Source organism: Pollachius pollachius, assembly GCF_949987615.1.
Source record: "Pollachius pollachius genome assembly, chromosome: 20".
NCBI classification, from domain to species: domain Eukaryota; kingdom Metazoa; phylum Chordata; class Actinopteri; order Gadiformes; family Gadidae; genus Pollachius; species Pollachius pollachius.
In genome coordinates, this window is record NC_136953.1 from 8,130,874 (window position 1) to 8,143,373 (window position 12,500).

At 47.2% G+C, this 12,500-nt stretch overlaps 1 protein-coding gene across 3 annotated transcripts in view; it reads left to right on the plus strand.

Moving 5' to 3' along the window:
* Window positions 1-12,500, plus strand: part of dysf (dysferlin, limb girdle muscular dystrophy 2B (autosomal recessive)) — a 48,844-nt gene that overhangs the window by 27,426 nt on the left and 8,918 nt on the right. For 2 of the 3 annotated variants that reach the window (XM_079758156.1, XM_079758157.1), the window contains exons 37-43: window positions 138-239; window positions 604-765; window positions 3,825-3,987; window positions 4,502-4,575; window positions 6,842-6,901; window positions 10,633-10,731; window positions 11,922-12,050. In XM_079758156.1, the coding sequence (XP_079614282.1) occupies window positions 138-239; window positions 604-765; window positions 3,825-3,987; window positions 4,502-4,575; window positions 6,842-6,901; window positions 10,633-10,731; window positions 11,922-12,050 (789 nt within the window). The remainder of the gene's footprint in view (window positions 1-137; window positions 240-603; window positions 766-3,824; window positions 3,988-4,501; window positions 4,576-6,841; window positions 6,902-10,632; window positions 10,732-11,921; window positions 12,051-12,500) is intronic. The other variant, XM_079758158.1, reaches the window with a different exon arrangement.

A 12,500-nucleotide genomic window follows, 5' to 3' on the forward strand; every position in this document is an offset into this window, starting at 1 on the left:
ACACACACTAATGACCTTTATTGGCATAGCTGCTTTAAAGCATGTTGAGCTGGAGAGAGCTCACCTGCAGTGAATAATACCACATGGTCTCTGTCCCCTGTGGATGAGCTCACCTCTGTCTCTGTTTGTGTTGGCAGCCGGAGGACTCTGACTTGCCGTGCCTGCCCCCCCAGAGGGAGCCCAACGTCTTCATGGTCCCCCAGAGCATCAAACCAGCCCTGCGGAGGACCGCCATAGAGGTAACACCCCACCACACACATAGCATCAAACCGCTATAGCGCTATGTTATAACATAGTGATATGTTGCATAAATGATATGCTATAATGTAGTGATATGTTGTATAAATGATATGTTATTATGAGTTTATTTTTCAGGGACAAATCAGCGCACATTATTACATACACAATTATCACAGTCAATTCCATAACAAAGTGGGTGGAGATGTGTTGCACAGAAGGTTTCTAGCCAGTTGGCTCATTTGCAACCCCAGGCCCTGCTATATGTTGTATAAATCCTATGTTATAATGTTGTGATAAGTTATATACGATACGTTGTGCAAATGACATGTGATGAAGTAGTGACACGTTCTATATGCGCTGTAGATCTTGGCGTGGGGCGTGAGGAACCTGAAGAGCTTCCAGATGGCCAGCGTTTCCTGCCCCAGCCTGCTGGTGGAGTGTGGGGGCGTGGTCGTCCAGAGCTGCGTCATCCGCAGCATGAAGAAGAAGCCCAACTTTGACGTCAACACCCTCCTCATCGACGTGGTACGGTTCCCCTTTTTGCTCAGGGGGCGCCGCGCCGTGCGCACGTGGTCAGGGGCGCGCCCGGGCGCCCGGGCTTCGGCACGAGTTTCCACATGGAAACACAACGTGCGCTCGGCCATTCATCAGGAGTTTATGTTCTGGAAAAGCAGAGTGCGTGAACTGCTAAACCCTATAGAGATGGAGACGCCGGTGGAGTCTGGTAGACTCGCCGTTCAGCCAAGGGGGAGGTACTGCAGCCGACGGCTTTACACCAAGCACAGCAAGGTTTGAGTGTGGATTTAGAAAAAAAAACGACCTGGGACCACGCTCTCTCCAAACGCCAAATAACAGAGTCATACCACAGCATCACTGGGAAAGCAGGGCAAGGATATGTACGTCAACAATACTTACCCTCACAACCCTCCAAAATCACAATTCTCTCTCTGACAGCTTGCGGGCTAACATACTAGAATAGCGCAAAGCTATTTAGCTAACATACTAGCATAACAGAAAGCTATTTAGCTCACATACTAGAGTAGCGGAGAGCTTTCGGGCTACCATTCTAGCAAAGCAGAGAGCTTGCAAGCTAACAAACTTGCATAGTGAAAAGCTTGCTAGCTAACATTGTAGCATAGCGGAGAGCTTGTGACCCAACGAACTAGCATAGCCATAGTGAAGCAGATCAGCGCAGAGAGTACACGCTGAGCGGTTTTCGTGTGTATGGTTCTCTCACAGTTGAAATTAGCCTGCTGGCTAACACTGGTACATTTACAGAAATTTAGATTAATGTGCACTGTCCTTTACATAAATAAAAAAAAGAAAAAAAATGAAACAGTATAGAAAACTGACCCCTTGTGACACCGAGCGGCGGTGCTAGGGTCACAGACAACACGGAATGTTCCAGAACGTTTAGAAACCGTCGTTTCTAATGAAGGTCCTCACACCCGCCAAACGCGGTTCGGCGCCACACAGCCTGGGGTGCCGCAGGGCTCCGCCCCCCCCTCATACAGTACATACGTAGTCGCCGAGGAAAGGTCACACACACTTGGAGCGGTTCCCAACGTTCCAATGAAGTACACGTGTACGTACATGTAACTACACAGACACACACACACACACACACACACACACACACACACACACAAACACATTTGATGTGCCCTTTCCCCAGTAAACGGTGCTGTAATGAATGTAACTTTGATGTACTTCCAGTCATATATTATTTTGTCCATATATTTACCAAACCACAAGTAATGCTAAGAGCTGGGGCTACCCTGCTCCAGCTCTGCTGTAAAAATGAGGGATTTTCTTAAAAGTATTGAATTTATAGTAGTTACATTAAAATCATCGACATAAGCGAATTCCCATGGAAGCATTCTAACCCGAGTGGAAATATGGCGGACGTATTTCAGTCCGTCAGGACGTCTCCTGAGCCTGGGCCAACTCAAGGGGGATGGTGCTGAAGCCCTCCAGACCTCCTCACCGTTGATGGAACGGTGGAAAGAGCTTCTTGCTGTAGCCACACAGCACAGATCTTCCCCATGATTCACTTCACCTCATTTACTGCGCTTTAAAACTCATGAATCGTTCCGGTGCCACGACCTGAAATAAAGCAGGACCACCACCATTATCGCTAATCCTCCTCTACCGTCATCTAAAACTAAGTCTACTCAAACTTTACACCATCGCCACCACCACCACGTATAACTAAGTCTACTCAAACTTTACACCATCGCCACCCCCACCATCACGTAAAACTAAGTCTACTCAAACTTTACACCATCGCCTCCACCACCACGTTAAACTAAGTCTACTCAAACTTTACACCATCGCCACCCCCACCACCACATAAAACTAAGTCTACTCAAACTTTACACCATCGCCACCCCCACCACCACGTAAAACTAAGTCTACTCGAACTTTACACCATCGCCAACCCCACCACCACGTATAACTAAGTCTACTCAAACTTTACACCATCGCCACCCCCACCACCACGTAAAACTAAGTCTGCTCAAACTTTACACCATCGCCACCCCCACCACCACGTAAAACTAAGTCTGCTCAAACTTTACACCATCGCCACCACCTGTAGAACTACACAAATAGAGCACTAGAACTGCTCTACATATGTACATCGTCAGAGTGTGTCCAGAAACTGCATTGCAGTGTTTTATCGCTGTATCTACATGTATCATCAGGACCTAATGTGACGTAGGACAGACCAGTGACACCTCCGGAGTATGGATGAATCGATATAAGGGCGAACGTTGGTGGTTGGGAGATCAGTTCTATGCACCTGTAGACCTTCTACCCTGTGTTTATGGCACGGCCCACTCCCAGATCCTCTGAACTCGGCCCCATTGATGGTTCTCTTTAGGACCCAGGGGTTGGCAGGGGTTGCGCGTGCCAACCCCTGCTCTGATTACGATGGTCATCCAGGCGTGACCAATCACAGGCTGACAGTCTCCAGCCACTGCCAATCAGTATCAGGCAGCCAGAAGGGCATGACTGAAAGTCCCTGTCTCATCTCTGTGTTTATTTTTCGCTGTTTTTTATGTCATAATGCTGGTGCTTCATCTGGTCTGCTCCTTTGTTTCTCCTGTTTTTTAAACTTTGGTTGCCCTCACCTCTATCCCCGCCTCCCCCCTCTCGCTCTCTCTCCCCTCTCTCCTCTCTCCCCCCTCTATCCTGTCTCTCTTTTTGTCTCCCCTGTCTCATCTCTCGCTCTCTCTCTCTCTCTCTCTCTCTCTCTCTCTCTCTCTCTCTCTCTCTCTCTCTCTCTCTCTCTCTCTCCTGTCTACCTCTCTCCCCCCTCTGTCCTGTCTCTCTTTTTGTCTCCCCTCCTCCCTCTCTCCCTCTCTGGTCTCTCTCCCTCTCCTCCCCCTCTCCCTCTCTGGTCTCTCTCCCTCTCCTCTCTGGTATCTCTCCCTCCCCTCCCCCTCTCCCTCTCTGGTCTCTCTCCCCCTCCTCCCCCACTCTGGTCTCTATCCCCCTCCTACCCCTCTCCCTCTCTGGTCTCTCTCCCTCTCCTCCCCCTCTCCCTCTCTGGTCTCTCTCCCCCTCCCCCCCTGCTACAGAGACTCCCGGTGGAGGAGCTGTACATGCCCCCCATCGTCGTCAAGGTGATAGACAACCGTCAGTTTGGCAGGAAGCCGGTGGTGGGCCAGTGCACCATCCGCTGCCTGGACGACTTCCGCTGTGAGCCCCAGGAGGAGCCGGAGGAGCAGGAGGAGGAGACAGGTGAGGGTGGAGGAGGTGGAGGGAGAGAGGGAGGAGAGAGGGGGAGAGAGGGAGGAGAGAGGGGGACAGAGGGAGGAGAGAGTTGAGGGAGGAGGAGGTGGAGGGAGGGAGGAGAGAGGGGAGGTGAGGATGTGGAGAGAGGGGAGAAGCAGGAGGTAGAGAGGGGGAGGAGGAAGAGAGGGGGAGGGATGGAGGAGGAAGATTTATTTATTCTTAATTTTACCAGGAAGGTCCCATTGAGATACAACATCTCTTCTTCCAGGGAGTCCTGGGACAAGATGAGGAGTAAAGCAAGAGGGGGTAGGGGGGGAAGAGTTGAAAAAGAGTAAGGAGATGAACAGACAGACAGACAGATGGTTGGTGTCTTCTTCGGTGTAAAGCTAATAATCTTTTTCTAATGCTTGCACGCATGTGTCTGTCTGCGCGGGTGTGTGTGCTTGTGCGTGTGTGCGTGTGTGTGTGTGTGTGTGTGTGTGTGTGTGTGTGTGTGTGTGTGTGTGCGTGTGCCTCTCAGGTGACATGGCCTTGACTCCCCGTGATGACATCCTGATTGACATCGATGACAAAGAGCCTCTCATACCTGGACAGGTGAGCAACCTATCAGCATACCTGTCAATCAACCAACTGGCCAATCACGTTGGACTGCAGTCTCATGGACTCTGCTTCTGTTCTGTGTCTAAATGAGATCCAGCTGAATGAGCCTGGAATAAAAGAACTATTGAACCAATAGTGTGTCTGTGTGTGTGTGTTTGTGCGAGAGAGAGAGAATTTCTTAGTTTGTGTGTTTTCTGAATGTGGGTTTTATGACAAATAACTGAAAAGGGCAAATATGAAACATTCCATTTTCCATAAAGTACCACTAACCCAGAGAGTGTGTGTGTGTGTGTGTGTGGTGTGTGTGAAATGGGACAGTAGGGACATGTCGTTCTGAGACAATAAGTGGTCCATATGGTCCAAAGGTTACTGTGTGAAGGAATATCTCCCATGTTTATTTAGTTGCATGTGTAAACAGACCCCGCTACAGGCCATCGTACGTGTTCGCTGGTGCCTGCACGGACCATGTGTGGAAAGGGATGAATGTGTGTAGATAGAAGTGTGGGTGTGTGTGTGCGAGAGACATGTGTGTGTATGTGTGGGCGAGAGAGATGTGTGTGTGTGTGTGTTTGTGTGTGTGTGTGTGTGTGTGTGTGTGAAGAGAGAGAGAGATCTGTGTGTGTTTGTGTGTGTGTGTGTGTGTGTGTGTGTGTGTGGTACCAGCAGCATAAATAAACATGGCTGACATGATGACATGGCAACCGTCTCTGTGGTCGGTGGTTACCGTGGCGACCACAAGGCTCGCGCCCGTCACCACTCGTTAAGCCTCCCTCTCTCTCTCTTTCTCTCTCTGTGTGTCTCTCTCTGTGTCTCTGCCGCTATCTCTCTCTCTCCTCTCCTCTGTCTCTCTTCTCTGTCTGTCTGCCTCTCCCTGTCTCTCTCTCTCTGTCTCTCTCTGTCTCTCTCCCTCTCTTCTCTCTGTCCCTCTCTCCTCTGTCTCTCTTCTCTCCCTCTCTCTGTCATCCTCATTTCTGTATTTCTCTCTAGCATTCTCTTTCCTTGTATCTTTTGATTATCTCATCACCTTTCCTTTTGCTCTCTCTCTTTATTCTCTCCTTCTCTTCTCTTTATTCTCTTTTTCTCTCTCTTTGTGAAGACTGGCAACTATTCTTCAATCAACTTGATCCCTGTTCTCACACACATGCACGCACACACCCGCGCACACACGCACACACACGCCCACACGCACACACGCACACACACGCACACACACACACACACACACACACACACACACACACACATATTTAGAAACGCACAAATAAATATATTCAGAAACGCACACACCTAGGTGAAGACACACGTAAGGTGCCTTCACATGTCTATTGGGGTCGATGCAAGCCTTAACAACCAGAGGCTGCAGGGTCCGGTGTGGAGCTCCTCTGTGTGTAAAGAGAGATAGATATTAATACGATGAGATAAGAGAAACACTATGAAGATTCTAGAGTATGTACACTTTTTTCTTCTCCACTTCTCCCCCCCTTCACCTCTCTCATCTTTATTCTCCTCTCCCCCCTCTCCTCCCCTCTTCTCACTTCCTCTCCTCTTTTCCTCCTCTCCTCTCTCCTCCTCGTCTCTCTTGCTCCTCTTCTCTCCTCTCACTTCCTCTCCTCTCCCCCTCTTCTCCTCTCTTCTCCTCTTCTCTCCTCTCACTTCCTCTCCTCTCCCTCTTCTCCTCTCTTCTCCTCTTCTCTCTTGCTCCTCTCCTCTCACTTCCCCTCCTCTCCCCCCTCCTTTTCCCTCCCCCTTCTCCTCTCCTCTTTCACGAAAGTCTTTCTCCTGGAAAATATGACTGACTCTGCTACTGTCTGTGCTATACTAGACAGACCCTGTGGTCAGGGTGTGTATGTGTGTGCAGGCATGTGTGTGTATTCTTGGCATATTAAAGTTTAGCTATTCATCAGCAGAACATCACATCATGATAATATAGAGTAGGAATACAAGGGAACATCTCTCTCTTTTTTTCTCCCTCTCCTCCCTCCCTCCCTCCCTCCCTCTCTCTCCTTCTCCCTCTTATGCGTATAAATGCTTGTGGTTGTGTGTGTGCCAATGAGACTGTTTTAGGTTGTGTGTGTGTTTTAGGAATATAAACTAATATCAAAGTCTTTGTTAAATGTGCTGTGTATGTTTATCTGTTTAGAATTTCTTTCAATCTTAACGTAAATGTGGTTTAATAACTTTGCTAACACGGAAGTCTTTTTTTGTGTGCCTGTGTCTATGTCCGGCGTCTGTGTGTGTGTGTGTGTGTGTGTGTGTGTAGTTTACAGATGGGACCAGCTCTGCCATCATTAATCTTGCCTCCTCTCGCTCTAGTCTTCATGTAGGTAACTCGCTAACTCACTCACTCACTCTGTTATTCATCATTTCATAAATCAATTCCTTCACTCTTTAGCTCTTTAAGTCAGTTACACTCACTCACTCCTCCCCTCCTATCTCCCTCGTCAACCCTTCAATTTCATACAGTATAAACCTTGAAATACCTTTTGACATGGGCTGTGCAGTAATTTTGTTGAACTTTTTTCATAGCACCTTCCACCAAAAAAACAAATGATTTCATCCTAAAACAACCGCATTACAACGGGGTCATTACAATGTAACAGAGTAGGCAATTAAATCCCCATGGCCTAAGGACAAGACTTGAAACTGCAGCTCTCAGGGATGTGATTGGAGGATCAGAGTTACAGAGTAAATGCTCAGGAATGTGTGTGGCGACAGGCATCCTGGTGTTTAAAGGACATCTATCCCATAATAGTCTTTAAAGAGTTGTGTAATAATCAGCCTGGTTAGCGAGCAGACCTCCACGCATATACTGATGGAAAAACGTTAACCCACACCAACATACATCAACACGACACACGCCAACACAACTAACACTAACACAACACATAGCTATGCACAACGAAACACACCAACGCAACACCCACAAACACAACACAAACCAAAACAACATACTAACACACCAACCCACTTCAACCCACACACACTAACACAACACACACACAGAGCACAGACTGAAGTTACTGTCAGAGTGTTTAACCCCAGCTATGAGCCAGTTCATATATTATATAATATTGTCAGTTTAAATGTTTTTCCTTTTCAATTAAAATGTTGTTGCGCACGCATTCCAACCTTGAGAGCTGACCTAGTTCAACACTTTATTTTCCACTATGTATGCGTGCGTTTGATATTAAGTGTGTGAATGTGAGTATAACCAGTCGGGTTGGAGCATACCGATGGTTTTTGTTTTTGTTTCATTCAGTGTAATTTAAAATAACTTCATAGAGATGCACGCTCACACACACATACACACACACACACACACACACACACACACACACACACAGACACACAAAGTGGTCGAGAGTATCAAGGATGTTCACTTTCTCAGAGAGAGAGAGAGAGAGAGAGAGAGACTTAAAGCAGAACACTGCTTGGTTAGAATCACAGTTATAGTATTGCGTATGTGTGTGTGTGTTGGCACTGCCAGTCGTCGTGGTAACGCCAGTGGTCCCCGTAGGGTCACCTAATGAGAGGCTGTAAACTAAAACTACCTCTGTGTGTGTGTGTGTGAGTTGTAATCTGCACGAATGAGGAGCCATGGATTGAAGACAAACACACACACGCGCACACACACACACACACACACACACACACACACACACACACACACACACACACACACACACACACACACACACACACGCACACGCACATTCCGCGCATGAGAGAAAGAGACTGTGTTAATGTGTCCTGTGTGTGCAAATGATGCCAGGTTTTGATGACCAGGGCGCCAGACTGTGAGAGTGTGTGTGTGTGTGTGCGCACAGAGATTAGTGTCCCAGCTACATGACATTAGGCTTTCCCATGCTAGTCCTTTAGAAAGAAAACATCAGAAATTCCATCATAGAACACACGCGCACACGCACAAACACACACATAGTTACATGCATGCGTATGAACATAGTATCATGGGAGAATTCTTCAGTGTTTCCGACTTCAGAATGGTGTGTGTGTGTGTGTGTGCGCGCCTGTGTGTATTTGTGTCATACATGTCCCTGAGAGGACTGGAGGTCTAAGGGTGGTGACAGGTCAACCAAATTACGTGATGAGAGAGAGAGTCTGTGTGTGTGAAAAGTGTATGCGTGGTTATTGTATGTGTGTGTGTGTGTGTGTGTGTGTGATAAGTGTATGTGTGGTTTGTGTGTGGGTGTGTGGATTTGATCTGTCCCCTGGTATTCTGTGTCTTTGTTGCCACGGTTTCCTAGTTGCGTCAGGCGCACTGCGATGACATTACGTTAAATTGCATTTATAAAGCCGACGCATTTGTCAAAAGCAGCTTACACTGAGTGCATTCAACAATGGAGATATCCCCCAAAATGTACAAGAATCATTTGAGCACATACAATTACTCCAATAAGAAAACTGCTTTAAGTGCTAAAATACAGAAACAAAAAAAAGTAACTTTTTCCTGACTCACACACACAGGCAACACACACAGACAGTCTCAATGTTTCTGCGGACTCTGACCCTCTAGGTCTGCTCTCAACGTTGCTCTTCAAAACCTTAATCCAACAGTAATCATACAAATGGCCCAAAATAAATATTGTTGTATAGTCCAGTGGTTAGGGTGTTCGATTACCAGCTGAACGGTTCTGGGTTCGATCCCAACAATGTCCTCATTCTACCTTTAGACATCCTAGAGCACGATGCTCCCTTCTCCATACTTGCTTGTACTGTCTGACCCCTGCCTGCTCCTTAATGACCTGTCTCTGTACTGTCTAACCCCTGCCTGCTCCTTAATGACCTGTCTCTGTACTGTCTAACCCCTGCCTGCTCCTTAATGACCTGTCTCTGTACTGTCTAACCCCTACCTGCTCCCTAATGACCTGTCTCTGTACTGTCTAACCCCTACCTGCGCCTTACTGACCTGTCTCTGTACTGTCTAACCCCTACCTGCTCCTTACTGACCTGTCTCTGTACTGTCTAACCCCTACCTGCTCCTTTATGACCTGTCTCTGTACTGTCTAACCCCTACCTGCTCCTTACTGACCTGTCTCTGTACTGTCTAACCCCTACCTGCTCCTTAATGACCTGTCTCTGTACTGTCTACCCCTACATACTCCTTAATGACCTGTCACTTTGGATGAAAGCGTCTGATTAATGGCCGTATAATAAATATAGGTACAATATTGTATAATATTAATAATAATACATATATAATAACATAATGTAGAATAAATGTGTATTAATTAGTTATGATTTATATATAGTAATATGATGTGTAATATATTATATATATATCATAAATAGATAGTAAATATATAGTAATATATAATAATAGTAAATATGTATTGTGAATATAATGACAATCTCATAGAGTTTGACATGCAGTGGTCATTATGTCATGTTTCATATGTTGAGTACGTTATGGGTGGGTTTGCATGCAATAAGGTGTGGCGTGTGTGTGTTTTACTTGAGACAGCATACCTGTTATTTGCTGTTAAACTCTGTATCCTTCCTCCTCTGCCTACCCTAGATGGCCCAGTGGGTGAGTTACCTCACCTTGAGGGAACAAGCAGGCCCATCTGTCTTTCCGTGTGTCTGTGTCTGTGTGTCTGGGTTTTCTTTGCTGAAGGGGCTTCTTTGTCTTTAAAGGTGCCTTCCCCCTTCATGTTTTATGATGTTGGGATCGTCTTTTGTTTTCAAACGTTTTTGTGTCATCTGCTTGTAACGTTTATGTTATGTCCTTTGGCACATTCTCGGAAAAGAGATTTGTTCAGGCCCAATGTGCCTTCAAGAATCAATAAAGGTGAAATAAAATGGGATTCTGATATGAAGTCGTCGCCTATCAACAAATATATGGTTAAATAAAGGTTAAAAAAAATTGTGTTATGTTATTAAGTTAACATATTAACAATGTAATAACAGATGGTTGAATAAAACGATTTTAATCAAGTATCAATGAACAATGTGTGAATTTATGCATGAGACATCAAATGCTTTGAAATACTGTAAAACTCAAAGTGGTTGTTGACCTTTGACCTTCGGCAGGAGGAGGAGTTCATAGACTGGTGGAGTAAGTTCTACGCCTCCACTGGAGAGACCAGCAGATGTGGAACCTACCTGGAGAAAGGCCTGGACACCCTGCAGGTAGTGTGGGTCTGTCTGTCTGTCTGTCTGTCTGTCTGTCTGTCTGTCTGTCTGTCTGTCTGTCTGTCTGTCTGTCTGTCTGTCTGTCTGTCTGTCTGTCTGTCTGTCTGTCTGTCTGTCTGTCTGTCTGTCTGTCTGTCTGTCTGTCTGTCTGTCTGTCTGTCTGTCTGTCTGTCTGTCTGTCTGTCTGTCTGTCTGTCTGTCTGTCTGTCTGTCTGTCTGCATGAAACCTACATCACTTAATGTTGTATTAAATCCAATCAGTTGACTGTGATCTATCAAGTTGTGAATGTCTTGAGAACCAACTGAAAATTAATCAGTTAGAAACTCAATAAGAGACAGACAGACAGACTGACACATACTTTACAAGCCCTCTCACCCCTTTCCTCTCCTCTCTATCTCTCTCTCTCTCCCCCGCTCTCTCCCTTCTCACCGCCCTTCGTACGCCCGACGCTGATGAGTCATGTGGCGAGCGCGTTGGCTATCGCCACGTGGGGGTTGAGTCAGTCCCCCGGGTCGCCACGGTGACGTGACTATCTAAACACCTTCTCTCTCTCCTCCTTACCACTCCTGTACTTCAACTCTGACCTTTTACCCACGTCAAGTCAAGTCCATCCCTTCTCTACTCTCCTTGTAATAGCCAGCCCTCTCCTCTCCTCTCCCCTCCTCTCCTCTCCTCTCCTCTCCTCTCCTTTTCTCTCCTCCTCTACTCTCTCCTCTCCTCTCCTCTCCTCTTCTCTCCTTCTCACCACTCCTTCTCCCTTTCCTACTTCTCCATGTTGAGCTACTGTTTCCATTCTGGTGAAATACAGAGAGAGAGGGGTAGGTAGGTTATGGAAGTAGTTAGAAGATGTATTAAGTGTTAGGCTTAAGAGAAAGTGTGTGTGTGTGTGTGTGTGTGTCTGTGTGTGTTATATTGTTTTGCCCTAGTAAGACTACTATGAGGTAATACTTGGGGCCGAAAAAGCACACACATACCTACTTACACACTCTGTCTATGTTCTGTGTGTGGGCGACCCTGGATGACAGGATGACCAAAGTCTATCATCAACACATAAATCAGACCACACACGCACGCACACCACAATAGCAGCACGCCTGAGCTTTTATTAAACACCCCTTACTTCTTGTCTCTCCGTCCTTCCTCCCTCCCTCCCCCCCTGCCTCCCCCTCCCTCCCCCCTCCTCCAGGTGTATGACAGGGAGCTGGAGCGGGTGGAGGCGTTCGGCGGTCTCTCAGACTTCTGCCAGACCTTCAAGCTGTACCGCGGGAAGACCCAGGAGGAAGGGCAAGACCCCTCCCTGGTGGGGGAGTTCAAGGTACTCGCCCCCCCCCCCCCCCTCCCCCGAGTTCTTTCTTTCTTTCTTTTCTTTCCCCGTCTTCGTTAAATGCGACTGCATCACCTGCTCGCCCGTGAGGGTCACCGGCTCATGGATTTCCCCGTCTCTCCAGTTAGAACGACTCCTGTTGATATCGCTGCGCTGTCTCTGTTGTAGAGACAACGCAGCAACACCTCCACCAAAGTCCCGCCCCTCGTACCGCGATGCCGTCCTATCGCATTTACATGAAAAGGAAAACCCCAACATGTGTAGGATTCGAGAGGGGAAATTTGGGTGGGAAATCAAGCTGGTATAGTACCTCGGTCAGTGTAAACGCGCCGGGAAAAAGGCGGGTAAAAAGGGGCCTATTTGGCAGTGTGAAAACGACTTGTGCTGCACAGGGGGCGTCGCCAGAGCCTTCTCAGTGCATGGAAGACAATCCATGGATGT